Source organism: Poecilia reticulata, chromosome 6 (assembly GCF_904066995.2).
Source record: "Poecilia reticulata chromosome 6, P_reticulata-male-v2, whole genome shotgun sequence".
Lineage (NCBI taxonomy): Eukaryota > Metazoa > Chordata > Actinopteri > Cyprinodontiformes > Poeciliidae > Poecilia > Poecilia reticulata.
Genome location: NC_088835.1, coordinates 20,936,640 through 20,952,124, shown reverse-complemented (window position 1 = coordinate 20,952,124; position 15,485 = coordinate 20,936,640). Strand labels below are relative to the sequence as shown.

General features: G+C 39.9%; 1 protein-coding gene across 6 annotated transcripts in view; it reads right to left on the bottom strand.

Annotated features, from left to right (window-relative positions):
• The window catches only part of grm3 (glutamate receptor, metabotropic 3), a 45,732-nt gene that overhangs the window by 13,442 nt on the left and 16,805 nt on the right, over positions 1 to 15,485 (bottom strand). For 3 of the 6 annotated variants that reach the window (XM_081608143.1, XM_081608141.1, XM_081608144.1), the window contains 4 exons: positions 13,393 to 13,955; positions 11,630 to 11,773; positions 7,474 to 7,743; positions 6,481 to 7,081 (listed from right to left, as the gene is read on the bottom strand). In XM_081608143.1, coding sequence (XP_081464269.1) covers positions 6,481 to 7,081; positions 7,474 to 7,743; positions 11,630 to 11,773; positions 13,393 to 13,704 — 1,327 coding nt within the window. In that variant the 5' untranslated portion in view covers positions 13,705 to 13,955. The remainder of the gene's footprint in view (positions 1 to 6,480; positions 7,082 to 7,473; positions 7,744 to 11,629; positions 11,774 to 13,392; positions 13,956 to 15,485) is intronic. The other 3 variants (XM_081608146.1, XM_081608142.1, XM_081608145.1) reach the window with 1 other exon arrangement.

Here is a 15,485-nt window from a genome sequence, read left to right as displayed (position 1 = left end):
CATGTCAGATGGCAGCAGAGGGGGTTAGCGTTTATGAAATCCATAAATCACAGAGACAGCAAAACCCTTTATCTTCCTCCTGCCTCCCCTCTGTCACAGGAAATTCAAAGCGTCAAGTCTTATTTGAATTTTGGGGCTAAATGGTTAGTTGACAGCTAAATTATTGCAATAAGAATGTGGCGATAATATCAAAAGATGAAGAAGAGATATCAATCATTATCCCAGCAGCTGCCATATAATAAAGTCTTCAAAATAACACAGAGTAATAGGTAAACCAGGCTATTTGCCAGTGAGACACACAAACACACTTCCAGTAAGACTTTCCCGCCAGCCAATTATCAAAAATATGTGTTGCCAGGACCTTGGATGTGTGCTGAAGCCAAATGAGCTGTATGTCGGTAATTACATGTAAAGCAGCCTAAAAGATTACAGATGCCTCTGATGGTCCCTTTCAGCGTTGTCCTTGAATTACCCAAAAATCAAGTTCAGCGAGTAAATAGATTGTTAGGAATCCCGACTTCTTATTGACTGCATGGAGGTGGATATGCTGAGTTCACAGAATGTCTTCTCAAGAAAGTGTCTGCGAGTGCAAGTTTGAGCCAGTGAAATTCTCTACGACTCCTCAGAGTGGAGAGACGTACTGGAGACTGATGGTAGATGTTTTCTCTTTGAATCTCAACCCAGATGCCACAGTGAAGAGAAACCTACATTGCAGGTCAGAAGTTTTCATACGTACATTAAATGCACTTTTATTATATGTTCCACATTATCTATAATCAAAATTTTAAAGGGGGGTATTGTGTAAAATCTACTTTTTTAAGCTATGTATCATGTCAAAATTTGATTCTCTTATCTAAAACGGCAATTAATAAATACCTGGTGCTGAGCTTATCATATGAGTCCAACACTGCTAAGAGTGATTGTAAACGGCATAATGAGAAACATGGTTGTGATGACGTGTTGAAGGCAGTGTCAGAAAGAGCATGAGCGTCTTAAAGAGACAGAAGCCCAAAGTGTCACATTACAAAGTCAAACTTCTGTTAAATTATGTTTAATATATACTGCATTTTTATAACAAATGAAGGTAATGTAGATACTTAATTGTGCTACAAAATGGCAATATGCATGGAAAATACACAATACCATTCCTTTAAACATATACCGGTTGTCTAAAATATATACAAACACACCCACTAACAACTTCAGCCTGTAAGACTACAGGCTGAAGCTCTCCTGATAGAGGAAGCCAGACTGTTGTCCTGAGTTCAGACGCAGAGCGTGCATATGTAAAGTTTGTTAAGTATGTTGTAAAGTTTCTAATCAGAATGAAGTGGGACAGGTCTGTGTTACGTTGCATGTCTGAAAATGGATGGGGCAGGTGCCAAAAGGAGAAAATGAAAGCAGTTGACTGATAAGATTGTTAAATATTCATTTGTTACTTTTGAAGTAGTTTGGTTTTTGTAGTTTTTATTTTTGGATTTTAGTTTTTTCATTTGCCACACACAATTAAGCCAAAATGACTCAAACCCCTACTAGAACTTGAAATTTTATAATTATTTTACCAAGACACTGTTTTCTGACTGAAAATGTGACAAATGTCTCTCAAAATATCAGAAGACAATGTAAAAACTGTACCAATTATGAAGAATGTACACCGGTATCTGTTTTTGTCATTTAAATAAAGATGACATTTTGAAAATGTTTTATCTTACGTATTTGCTAACATACACTATGTTCTGACAGTATGAGGCCAATAACCTGTGAAAGAAATCAAATGCAACATTATATATATATACTTAAAAAGCAAAAGTAAATTCAACTATTTTGTAACAGTTTTGCTGGAGTATGGATATACGTAAAACATGCAGGACACCAGTCTTAGGGGACTGGAGTTGGACACATCTGGCTCAGACTACTCATCTACACAGTTCCCTGAACACAGTGTAAAACAAGCTCAGAAGAGCATCAGGTTAACTCAAAAGTATAAAATCCTGCCAAATACATATAAGGCAGGAAATCACAAGCTGACGATCAGGCATGTTGATTACTTATAATGACCACGTACTGCAGGGTAGCACAACAACAAAAACACTCAACAAAACCTAAAAAGTGAGACTAACACATAAAAAAGCAAACAAAATCTAGATCAACTCCACATGACAAGAATTAATAAACAAAACATTAAAGTCACTCCTTTGACAAGAAAAATGTGAGAATTTTGCAAGAATATCTAAAAATGCACACTGGAGCAGTTGGTTGTACCATTGCCTTGCAGGATCTGGGTTCAAATCCCATACTCGGATCTTTAAGCGTGGAGCTTTCCAGAGAAAATTCCAGTTTTCTATCGGAGTCCAGGGTGTACGCCACCTATCACCCGCTGACTCCCGGAGATAGGCACCCCTGCTAGGATAACTGAGCTTAGATAATGGAAGGATATTCAAAAAAGTCCATAAAGACCAAAAATTTAACAAAACAAAATGGGACAATTCCAAAAAAACAGCAGCAAAGGCAGTTAGTTTGGAAACTCTCTGCATGAAAACATCTCTAAAGTGAGACACTTTAGCAATTCTACTAACTTGAGAAACACCTTATTATTCTGACTTAATTAGAAGCATGGTGAAGACAGGCTTTTCATTCAGAAGGTGAGAAATTAATTATGTCCTCAGCCATGAAGGGCTAACGCAAGGCCCAAGGGGGTATGTTGGTGTTAAAGGCAGGGAGACAAAGAAGGCAAGTGGTCTTTGGAGGAATAAGTAAGAATAAGTCCTTTTGAAAGGGCGAAGAGAGAATTACAGAGACTCGTCGAGAAATTATTTCCTCTTTTATTTCACAGTGCATGTCTGAGACAGACACATCCCTCAGCACTCGTGCATAAATACACAAAGATGCACTCGTATGTCACAAATGAACACAAAAGAGAGATCCCATTAGCTTTTTGTTCTCCCAGCAGATTCAATCCCAGAGGATGGAGATGTTGCCTGGGTCACACTGCAGAAGGCCACAAGGGAATGCCAGAGGACAGATAGGAAGGAGAAAAGGAAGTCTGGATTGATGAAGGGACGAAGGAAAGCAGAGGAGGCCTAAGGCCTGAGTGAAACAAAGATGGGTGAGATAGACGGGACAAAAGAAAGAAACCTTCAGCCAAAAACAGGAGGTTCTGGGATGGAGGATGGGCCAAGAGACAAGATAAGCGCAAGAAAAGAAGTAAAGTGACAAGGAAGGAGAGACAGGTGAATACAAGTGTAAAAGACAGGAAATACACCAGTGGAAGTACCAAAAACCACTGTCATGCTAGTAGAGATACAGGTGGAAGGAGGAAATTCTTCAGAGGTAAGAATCAATAAAGAATGGGTGAAGGAAGGATGGAAGCACAAGTAAAAGGAAAGGGTGGCGGAACAAACCGGTGTGGAGAGACAGCTGAAAGAAGGAGAGCAACCTTGTGAAGTCTGTGTGGGTTGAGCTGTTTCTGAATGTAGAAAAAGTGGGATGTTTTCTAGGTGAGAAATAGGAAAGGAGATGGAGAGATAGAGGAAAAAGAAGGACTAAAAAGCCAAAGAAATAGCGACAAAAGGATGGAGGTTAAGAGACAGAGTCAAGTGAAAACAAGGCAGAGAATGAGTGAAGGTTGTTCACTTGCATCTGAACGTTGCAGTAAGCTCTGTGCTCAATATGGCCCTGAAGGCACACCGCCTCTGCTAACACAGACGTATCACACACACACACGCACACACACACACACGCGCACACACACACGCTCACGCTCATGCACACGCATGCACGCACACACACACACACACACACACACACACACACAGTGCAGAAAAGGGGGAATATCACATCTATCACCACTATTTGAACAGAGACTGCATGCATGTGTGTATATACTGATCTGTTTGCTGCAGATCGGGGAGGTGGGTGGGAGTTGAATGATGGCTCTGAGAAGTGTGTGGGTTGGGGGTGTCTGCAATTCCATGCTGGCAGAAAAAAAAGCAAGCATTTCAAGTTGCCTCTGTAAAAAAAAAGGCAAAAAAAAAAGCTGACTGTTTTGCAGATTCCTGTCTATGTGTCTTTTTGGCACATGTTTATCCGTGTTTTTGTGGTTGACTCATGTAACAAGGACTCATAAAAAATGCACAAAATGCACAAATCTGCCCCACTGTCTGCTGCTAGTTCTTTCGGAGCGGTTCCCGTGATCCACCAGATCACCTCAACAATTGGCAATGGAGTCGGCTTTATTACCATAGCAACTAGCTCGACGAGACTAGATGAAGAGAGCTGCGACTGAAAACACTCTCCTAACCAAACAACATGCTGCATCAGTGCGTCACATAAAGTGTCAGGGAAACACAACAAAACAACCTCATTACAGTAAAAGACATTGTCCACTGTGCTGTGAAAGGAAACCCACCAAAAGAGGATACTACTTTAGCACATGTGGAATAAAACTTTGATGCAATATAAAATCTGTGTGTGTGAATTAGATCTATGGTGCGCTGAGGAGTTTTGGTTCTCCAGTTCTGACTGAGAGCACTGCGGATAGTGATGCTGCAGCTAAACTTCAACACTCCTCACCTTCTTTTCCACTCACTGTATCAGCTATACAGAGCAGTGAGAATGAGTCATTCGGGGCCAACCAACAATTGAAAATAAGTGCTGTCATATTGTACTCACTTAAACTGAATCACAATCAAGCTCTTATAGCTATAGGACCTCTGAATGAATACATCCATCTCATAGACATTTTGATAGGTAACGGGAGAAAGAGACCGCAACACAGAAAAGAGGGAAAAGTGAGGAAAATCACATTTGATCTTGATTTTCTTCCAGATCTACACCATAAACATCCTTCATATGAATAAAGTATACGACATATCCTTTTGCTGTTCAATGGTGAGACAAAGTGAAACATTGTTTTGATGGTTGTTGTTTTTTTTACAAGATTACACATTAAAAGCTATTTTGTTGTTTCTTTTAAACCCATAGTTACTCTTGGATGTGTTTTTAGTTGTTATTTTAGGATGACTTCATTGGCTGCTGGTTCTTTTCTGGTGTGAAAAAAACCAGAAAAGAACCAATAAACTAAATAAATATAGATGAATCTTTGACAACTCTTTAAACAACTATCTGATATAAATTTTGCAACTTGTAAAAAAGAAAAATTAAGGACGACAGCGTAGCAAAAACAAATGGTACAATATACTTTGGGTAAATAGTACCCTGCACTGCTGCTGGACGGAGTAGAGACCTGTCTATCGGTGCCAAACTGCAGGGTCGCAGTACAAATTTTAAGAGAGTTGGACCGGTCAAACATGAGCTGAATTGTTTTAAACTGAAAAGAGAGTACTGTATTTTAAAACAATAAAAAATTTATTTGTAATTTTTTTCCCCACTACTTTGCTACTTACCCTTTATAGCATAAATGTATGATAACTAATAAAAATCACCCTTAATCTGGTATTCCTTATTTCACTTGTGCTTTACTGGAGGTAATGTGAGACATTTCAATCAATATTATAAGCAACTATCTAAAATGGAGAGTACTGTTCATTTTGATGTGATTTGTTCAACTTTATTTATTTATTTTTACCTACCCACATTTTCATTATGGGAACATTTCAAATAAAACCGTGTTCTTCAGCTGACGCATGATGTCCCACTCAGGATCCGCTGCAGCTCTTGTTTGCTCACTCCTCTTTCTCTCCTCACTACTTCTTCTCTCACTTCTTTTCACCTTACCCTAAACTCTCTTTTCTCATTTTAGTCTGCCTGTCAGTCTTATCTGTAAGCCCCTCTCTCTCTCCAAACCTTCATGGATGATGCCATTCCCTCGTCCTCTTTCCATCCCTCCTGCTCACTCTCCCCAATGTCCCATGGCAAAGCCGCTGTTAATGTTGTTTGCCAGGGTGTTTTGAAGTCTGCTTCTGGTCACGGTTGGTGGGGGAATAAGCACCTCTAAACCTGTGTCAGTCCCTGAGATGCAGCAGTTTATTTATAACACTTCCTTTGTGCGTGATCTGTCAGTCAAGCCAATCCTCTGTCTCCTCTCTCTCGACTCTTCAGAGACTGACAGACAGACAAGCTGCATGCTATAGGAGCTATTATAACACACACACAATCTCATTAGTGTAAGAGAGAAGAATATGGCTCACGGATTAACTGCAGCTCTCGTTCCTCAAAGCAACTTTGTAGTGTCGTATCAATTACGCATGGGTAAAAGGTGTCAATGGCAAGCTGGCTCTGACAATACATAGCAATTAAGAGGATTTGTTTCAGTACTTTTCATGTTCTGTGGAGTAGAAGATGGACAACAGCCATGCGTTCATTAGACTACCGTTAGGCAGACACTGCACTCGCATTCCTGTCTACTTCTTCTTATCTTGTATCCTTCCTCTCCAACATTTGCTTCTCTTTTCGCTTCATCCACTCTCACCACCTTATCTGGAACTCGACACTCTCTTCACTATGCTCTTGCTCACTTACCTGTGAAGCTGACATTAAGAATGTAATCCCTGTAGAGTCTGCGCCCATCCAGGGCCTTCATGCTGTCGCACAGCTTGGTGGTGTTCAAGCACAGGCTCCGCTGCATGTTGTGGAGGGCATTGGCCATGGCGTACACTGCATTCACCACAAACATGATCTTGGACTCTGGCTCGAAATACCTCTGGTCCATCGACAAGTTTTTGTCGCACGGCGGAAGAGGTGTTCCCCCGAAGCCTAAGCCTCCAGCTCCCAAGGAGCACTGGAACCGCTGCTCCCAGAAGTCCCTGAACCAGGGATTCCGGTGGTTTTTGACAGGGTCCAGACTCAGGAAGTAGCGGTTGAAATCTGGTATGGGGTTTGCCGCCAGTTCAAGTGTGATAGCTCCTTCAGCAGTTATTTCATTTCCCTTGACAATGCTCTCCTGTGCGCCCCAGCCATCACTAGCCACCCAAATGAAAGAGGTGTTAAGCCTGGCGGCAGCTGCAATCAGCTCTCTGGCATCATCACTGCGCAGGAAAAGGACGGCCACGTGGGCGTTTGGCTTCTGGAAGAGTTGACGGATTACGGCCTCGTAAGACTTCTTTGCATTCGAACGTCCCACCTGGAGAAAAACGGGGGATTATGGCGTGAAAATCCCCCCCCAAAATGCTTCTTCCATTCTAATGATATTGGCAATCAGTGATCATCATCATTTAATGGAGAAAAACAAGCAAGAAAATGTGCTTAACAGTCTCACGCTATTATTTATCTCTGTAGTAAATGACATAAGAAAATGGGACTGGGAAAGCACTCATAAAGAATTCTTAGAGATAAGCTTTTATTTTCTGCCTCAGCACTGATAACACAGTAATTTCAACCCCAATTCAGAAAAACGGGAGATAAGCCATAAAGGAAAAATACGAGAAACTTATAAATCTAGCACCTCAGTGAGTCTTTTTGGTGCAGTGACGATTTAAGATTTAGATTCTAAGCTATTTTTGTTTCTTTTATTACCTTCTCTGAAGTGGCAATGCAGATGTTCCTCATTCGTGCTTCCTGTTCGAAGGCCTCTATCCCAGTTTCACCGTAATCTCCCTCTGACGCCACAGTGGACACGTATGTCCAGTTAAAGAAGCGGAGGATCTCTGCCATGGCTTTGGCCTGGTAGAAGTCTGGCGGTACAGTGCGGGCAAAGTAATCATAGCGGGTCTTGTCGCTGAGCTTGGCACTCGTTGAAGCATAGCTTATCTGAGGGATCTGAAAGAGCCTGAGAAGATTGGCAACCTGCAAGGACAGACAGCAGAATAAGGCATAAATCACAGGAAACCTTTTCTAACGTACTACACAAATTTACCAAATGAATCACACATTTTCACATTCTCTGTATCCATGATTTTATTTTATTTTTTTCAAGAAATGATCATGAAAATCCATGAGGGAAACAGTTTTTTTTTTTTTTTATAAAATGTATTTACATCAAAGATGTTTTGGTGAGGTGTCAACAATGGCGCCAGTTTCTTTTGAGTCAGTTTTGTTCTGTTAACCTAAAGAAACAATTAAATCAAAGCATTTTACGTTTTTATGCACTGTTGTAAAGCTTGTGAAGTGTTTTCCACTGAGGGCCAATCTATTACACTAGAATCAAATCATTCAAAAAAAGGTATGATGTATTTTAAAATAGGAGATAACGTATGAACACTTAGGTTATTCACGAAATTCATGGGGCATTTACATAAATTTACTGTGATGTATTGACAAAAAACTGAGCTATTGAATTTGCCCAGCCATCTTTGGCGCACATTCGGCATATGTACCATCACTTTAGCATTCAGACAACTTCTGCTTGAATACTGCAGCGATGGCCTAGTAATAACATTACTTATATTAATCGCACACTACATAATGAAGATTCTCTCTCTGCTGATGAAGATTTACTCACCACGTCATGCAGAACATTTGAAACAGAACATAAAAGTGATGGCTTGACTTACTTTCAGAATAATTCATTTAATATTTTTGGGACATGCATGAAGTACTGAAATTTTGTTCTTAGATGGCCTAAAATATCATATAACATATTGATCTAGTAAGAACAAAGAAAATGTATGTGATTTATTTTTTTTATCCAGATCTGTATTAGATTAAATAAAATACAAAATGAAAAACAATTATTTGATAAAATAATGAATATCCTTCTTGATGGATAAATCTTTTTCCCTTCTAGTCCCATCCACCAAGTTCTGCTGTCCTGAGTCATGAGTCTTTTCGCCCGTATGATAACACGCCAATGACGATAGAATTTCAAAAGAGAAATACACACTTCAAAGAGGTAACCGGGCTTGCTGCTCTATAAAATCCCCTTCATTTCCTCATGTTTATACATACTAATACGGTTTTTAAATATGCCAGCATACATGGCAAGATAGGTAATAGTGTGACAGCAGCTTTAAGCATAAACAAGCATTGCGGTAAATATTGTTATATTGAAATTTGCTGATTTTGTGAACTTCTAAACAGCACAAGTTTTGCTCAGAGCAAAGAAAATAATCAATTGCTGTGAAATATTCAAAGCATGTTTTTGGTAGAGGAGCAGAATCCTAATTGAAGAGGTGTTTCCAGCTTCAAAACTCTTCTTGTGTGCATTACTCAAAATGTTTTTGATTTCTATGTGTGGAGTCAAAACTGTGGAAATCCAGACCTTCCAGGAGAAGGTCTGGATTTCCTTTAAGAAGAGGACGATGTTAGATATTCAGTAAATGTCACTCGGTTGTTACTTCAATGTTATTCAAATTTTGGAATTAATCAAAATGAATCTTTAATCAATAGTATAACTGATGTCTTCTGAGAATAAGAGTACATTTAATCCTAATTCTCTCCTGAAATAACTGAAGTTGGAACTATATTTTTGTGCATTTTGCTTCATGTTTTTGCTTTATTCTATCTTTTATTTTCTCTTTTTTTATGTTGTTACTTGGGTTACCCACTGAATAGTCTTTGCAATTTCAAAACTAAATACAATTTTATTCCATTCACAAAACACCCGTCTTATGCAGAAACTTAAACATAACTGTATAGCAGGATGCCCAACTCTAGTCCCTGAGAGCTTCCATCCTGCAACTTTTAGATGGGTCCCTTCTCCAACACACCTGAGTCAAATCAATAGTTCATTACCAGTCCTCTGCAGAGCTGAATGGCGTGCTGATGAGGGAATTAATTCATTTGACTAAGGTATGTTGGAAAAGAGATGCATCTAAAAGTTGCAGGATACTGGCACCGGTGCTGTACAGCATCCATAAAACAGACACAGAGATCATTACAGGGTTTATGGTGTCCATAGCATTTGCCTTTCATGATGATTGGAATCTAGTCATGCTCTCTCCATAAATCCCAGCACATGATCAAACGCAAACAATGCAAACACAGCTGCTACGCACGCTCATGCTGACAGACTCATAAATATACATCATAAACCTGCACGTACAAATCAACAAACTACACAGAAATGTTGCGCCTTCCTCAGTCTAATCCTTCCAGAGTGCATTGCTCTAGGTTTTTCTGTATCTCATTCATGGTGCAGTTGATGAGCTGTTTTGACAACATGTCAAAATCCTATTAGGCTAATAACACAGCTCAGTAGACGGCACACAGGTTGAAATCCACGCAAACACTCTTAGACACACTGCCATAGTCACACTGATGTCTGCTTTTAGCCATCTAGGAAGGTTTTATGAGTTTAACAGCAGCGAACGGTGTTGACTTAATTGTCACTAAAGGTCACACTTAGAAGTGTAACTGGATTGCTCTGTCAGGTGCCACCAGACAGCGACAACATCTACACGGTTTATCTGAGGGGACACGGCGAGTTCACTTTGCTTTATTCTTATGAGCAAGCAGGGAGGGAAGATAGTAATAATGTGGAAACAGGTTGAATGTGAGAAAAATGGAAACAGGAAAAACAGAGTGGTGGAGTGATAAAGCATCAAAACACATAGATAGGTACACTTACTCATGATTTCAGAAGATGTAGCATTGAGCGATTCTTGTCAACCCTTGTTCTAAACTTGAACTTAAAAGAATGATGTCTTTATGCTAAAAATGGGGTAACTTTAGGCTAAGTAGACATAATTATTTCTGCCAGTAAAAATATGCATGATGTGACTGTGTATAAACATATTTAGGGAAACATAAAATGAGTAATACCTGGATGTGGCTCAGACTCCAGCACGGGCACACGAACATAAGCACACACAAACTAAGATGCATCCACACACATAAATGAAGGGGAATAACGATGACTGCTCGGTAAATACCTTCCAGGCATTGAACTGCATGGTTCAACATAAAATAATTCCATATGACTTCATTAAGAAGCAAGAGACACACTGGCCAAGTAGAGAGGCGTAGCTAGCTAATCTTTAAAGGACGGAGATCAGAAAGTAGGGCAGCGTTAAGGTCCTGTGAATCACACTCACCTAAAAACAGACGTTAAAAAGGGCAAAAGCAAAAAAAAAAGGGGGCAACAAGAATAAGGTGAAAGGAGACAAGGTATAATAATGGGTAAGGAAGGACAAGAGGCAGAGCGAAAATGTTGACAATGACTGCTCCAGGATGGAGGAGGAGAAGGGGGCTGAGGTCAGCATACACTGATCTCTTCCCTAATAGCCAAGGGGAATGCCTGTGGATGCACATAAAGACAACCCACAATGAAACAGAACAAAGCAAAGATTTGAAGTACATGAAAAGACCAATGCATAAATCGGGAGAGAGAGAGAAGAAGAGAGAGAGGGATAGAAAAAGAAAAGGGTGAGGAGACTGAAAGACAGTTGCTCAGATTAGGGATTTCAGAACTGATAGGAGGAGGCTTTTGTGCAGTCACAGAGGAGTAAGAGAGAAAAAGGTTTTATGCTAAACTATGTAAATCACCCAGCTCTGTGACAAGAGCAACAGGAGTTAGGGAAACACAGACGAACATGCTGACTGAACTTGATTCAAAGAAATATGCATGTGCTAACCAACACACAATCAGACCACGGGAGCCGGAATATGTGAGCTTCCAAACCCTTAAGTTGGTATGCAAAAGAATAAATAAAAATCAGTAAGGTGCTCACAGAGATGTAATGTGGGGCCAAGTGTTGAATATGTTGTTAATATTAGTAAATGTTAGTTTTACCTGTATGGAAACACTGCTATAGGATCCTCCGATGACTCCTGCGATGGCAAGAGGGTTGTCGTCCTGCAGCGCATAAGACCCATCAGGACAGATGAACTCTGTGTCATCCACCTTGGTCAGGGAGGCTCTCACAAACTCCAGAGCCTGGAAATTGTTCAAAAATGGGTTTCCATCTCTTTGAACAAACGATTATCAATATATGTTCAGGGCTTTCAACGTTTTCCTCAGTACAGAGGTCCGTGATTCAAATTAGATTCCTCTGGAATAACAGTAACATAACAAGTGCCTGGCAGAAGAACCCCTTGAACTTTTTCACATTTTATCATGTTAGAACCACAGACTTCAATATATTTTATTGGGATTTTGTGGTCCAGCACAATGTAATGTATCCTTGTTAAGTGAAAGGAAAACGATACAGTAGAGTTGCAAAATGTATTTTTGAATTAAAAATGCAAAGGACAGCTGGAATACAAGCTCATATCCAGGCAACTAACAGATGAGATGAGATGTCTCTACTCTAATAAAAGACAAGACTGATGAAAAAGTGGTCAAATCGCAATCAATACATCTATTACATTCATGTTATTTGTTTATCAGGTTGAAAAATTAGCAAACAGGACAACTATTAGTTGTGCACAATCCAGACATTACAGAAGAGTGACAAGAAGAAACCAATTACTGAAAGATAATCCTAAAAAGTCCTATTTCATGTTTCTCACAAGCCATGAAAAGGATGAGGCAAAAATGTGAAATAAGTTGTTCTGACCAGTTGAGACCAAAATGGAAAAAAAAAACCCAACAACAACAATGATGAAAAAAGTAACACTGTAAATCATCCTGAACATAACACCCCCATTGTGAAACATAGTGACAGCAACAATGTGCTTTGGGAATGCTTCTCTGCAGTAGGAACAGGGAGGCTGATGAGTTGAAAAGTAGATGGACTGAGCTAAACATATAAACTCTGGAAGAAATCTGTTAAAGACTGTGAAATACTTGAGATTACAGCCTTTGCTACAAGGGAATTTCTTAAGATCAAAGCATACATGTGCTAGAATGTCATGACTCAGTAAAAAAAAATGTAATATTGATTATACTTAAAATCCCCACGTGGCTTTAACACAACACATTTTGAAAAAGTTCAAGGGGTTTGAAAATTTTAGCAAAGGTATTGTGGTGAAACATATTTGTTTAGCTATGAATGTGCCACCAAATCCGAGCAACTAAATGTTAAGAATCCACGTTTTTCATGAATGAGTCTGAAACTTTGTTTAATACATGCATGAGGATGTGCCGAGATAATATACGGTCTTTTTATTAAAAGATAACAATTCCTGGAGGCAAAGTGCAGTAATCTTTCTTGTAATTTGGTTCATTTTTCTAACGGAAAATAGCTTCAGTCTGCCTCTTTCAAGCATTAACGTTTATCTTCAGAGACAAGATCTTTGGTCCATTTCTGATGAAATTTCAAATAAGCGAGTCATAGAACACTTGAATATGTAGTTCTAATTATCCCTGTTTTTCTCAGTTCAAATTGGATTTGTTGCACTGTTTTGCAGATCTCTCTTCTTTTTTTTTGTTTATTTTCAGCTGTAGATGTCAACTGATGCAACTGAAAACTCCACAGTCTACACACAGCATGCGTGCTGACTATTTATCAGCACAGAGGCAGAACCTGTGTTCAAACCATGCCCAGAAACATCCAAAATTTACACATACGCTGATTTTTTAATTTTTTTTGAAAAGCAATTGAGCTCACCCACCTGCTCTAACGCATACGTATCTCTTGAGCAGGTGTCAAGAATATGCACCCCGAGGGAGACGCCCGGCAGCACAGTGCTGTCCATGTTGATTCTGTCTATGGCGAACAGCATGGCCTCCAGCCTCTGGATCCCTCTGTCTTCATTCACGCGCCCACACTCTTCCATTCCAGCCCCTTTCTCGTGCACTGGAAACAGGCCGCCGAGCACCAGGTCGCCTTCGATGCGGATCTCACGGCGGGACTGAGGTGGGTCTGCCAGCAGGGCGCCTTGACACATCATGACAAAAACTAAAGAGGGAAGGTGGGACACCATGTTGGGCTCAGGGAGGACTTGGATTGTCAAAATGTGAGGTGAGAGCAGAAACCGAGGTCGAAGCAGAGGAGAGCAAGAGGGCAGAGACTGATGTTGGGGGTGAGGGGCAAAAAAGGAAGAGCAGGAAACGCAGAAGGTTTGAGTCAAGCTGCGGCCGTGGATGTTGGCGTCGTCTTGTGGCCCATGGAATGGTCAGGAAGTGTTGAGCTGGACCACACATGAAGGGGCAAACCATCTGGCCATCAAGTCTCCTTGATGGTAAAAGAGAGAGCAGGGAAAGGAGGTAAAAAAATCCCATTTAATATACAGACTTCACAATTAGTACAATGAGGCATCAGACCTGTGGGGGGGTTTGAGGACATTGTTAATAACGACTCAAAGACATTCGTGCCTCACAGCAAAAACTCAGCCGTGTAGGGATATCAAATTGCTTAGAGGTTCTCCCTAGCTCCTGCCCTATTGCATCACTCACAAAAACTTTTTGTACGGTGTGTGTATGTGATTGCATATTTTAGTTGTGTGTGTGTGCGCCTCTGGTTGTGACAGGATACGCCAGCTTAGATGGCTGGTTGATACATGAGCCCAGTATTCTCATGCCACAGATCAGAGAAGCTCCGCTAATCTGATCTCCCTCTGAAAATTTCTCTCCTTGCCCATGAAGTTTTATGTTTTACAGTTCATGTGTGCACGTATCTCTGCGTGTGTGTGTGTGTGTGTGTGTGTAATATTTATTACTCCCACTCTCCCCCGCATAATTAGAGTGTGAGGACTGAATGGATTTTACCATGAAAGATGCTATCTGACAACAATACGGACAACAAAATCTGATGCTGCTGAGCACAGCTTATGACTCAATTAAGGTTTCAACAGCTTTGCTGCCCATCATTTTCCACCTCTTGTTTAATCTGTTAATCTAATATATATATATATATATATATATTATATATATAAATCTGATATATGTAAGCCCAGCTGTAAAGATCCAATTACACAAAAGTACTTTAACTTTACCATGCCATTGACAGTATTTGTCAAATGTTTCTTTTCATGCTTTTGAATCTGAGGCGTGAGCTTAATTTATTTATAAAACACAAATTTCCCAACACAAAAAAAAATCATTGCAAGGCATTCTACAAGCCACGTTCATTATACGACTAGAATATATTTCCCCTGTAAATGGTTCACTGTTTCTTTTTACATAGTCATGTAAATCCTTGATTCAAAGTGAGGAGCGGAAATCTGCACACGGTGCCACAAATGGGAACAGAGGATGACTACAACTCAAACACAGGGTGGGTTTCTGCTTCCAATCAACCCCCTTGTAGCCAGTTGTAATTATTCCCCTGAGTCCCTGAATACTTTAGATGTTTTCCTGTAAAACTCAGTTCAAGGGATGATGTACCCGACTTCCTACAGTCCTGCATTTAGGTCATTTATCTGGCACTAAAGATTTTGACAAAACATTTGAAAATGCACCACTATGAAGAAGTCTATAGTACAAAAGTGCAGCAGACTGGTGAATTTATGCAGAGACATTTTGTCGGTACACACCAAAGTTAATCTGAAAGATAAAAAGGATAAAGAAACTTTTAAGAGATGCTGGAATTACCAAATTTTGGATACGAGTCAGATCTTGTGGCTTCCACTATTACATTTCAGTATGAGGAAGAAATGTCTAACTTAAATACCAGCAAAAAAAAAAAAAGATGCATCACAGTGTCTGAAGATGGCAGCTTTTACAGTTTTGACATGACCTTCAGAGTTGTTTTTTTTATTATCTA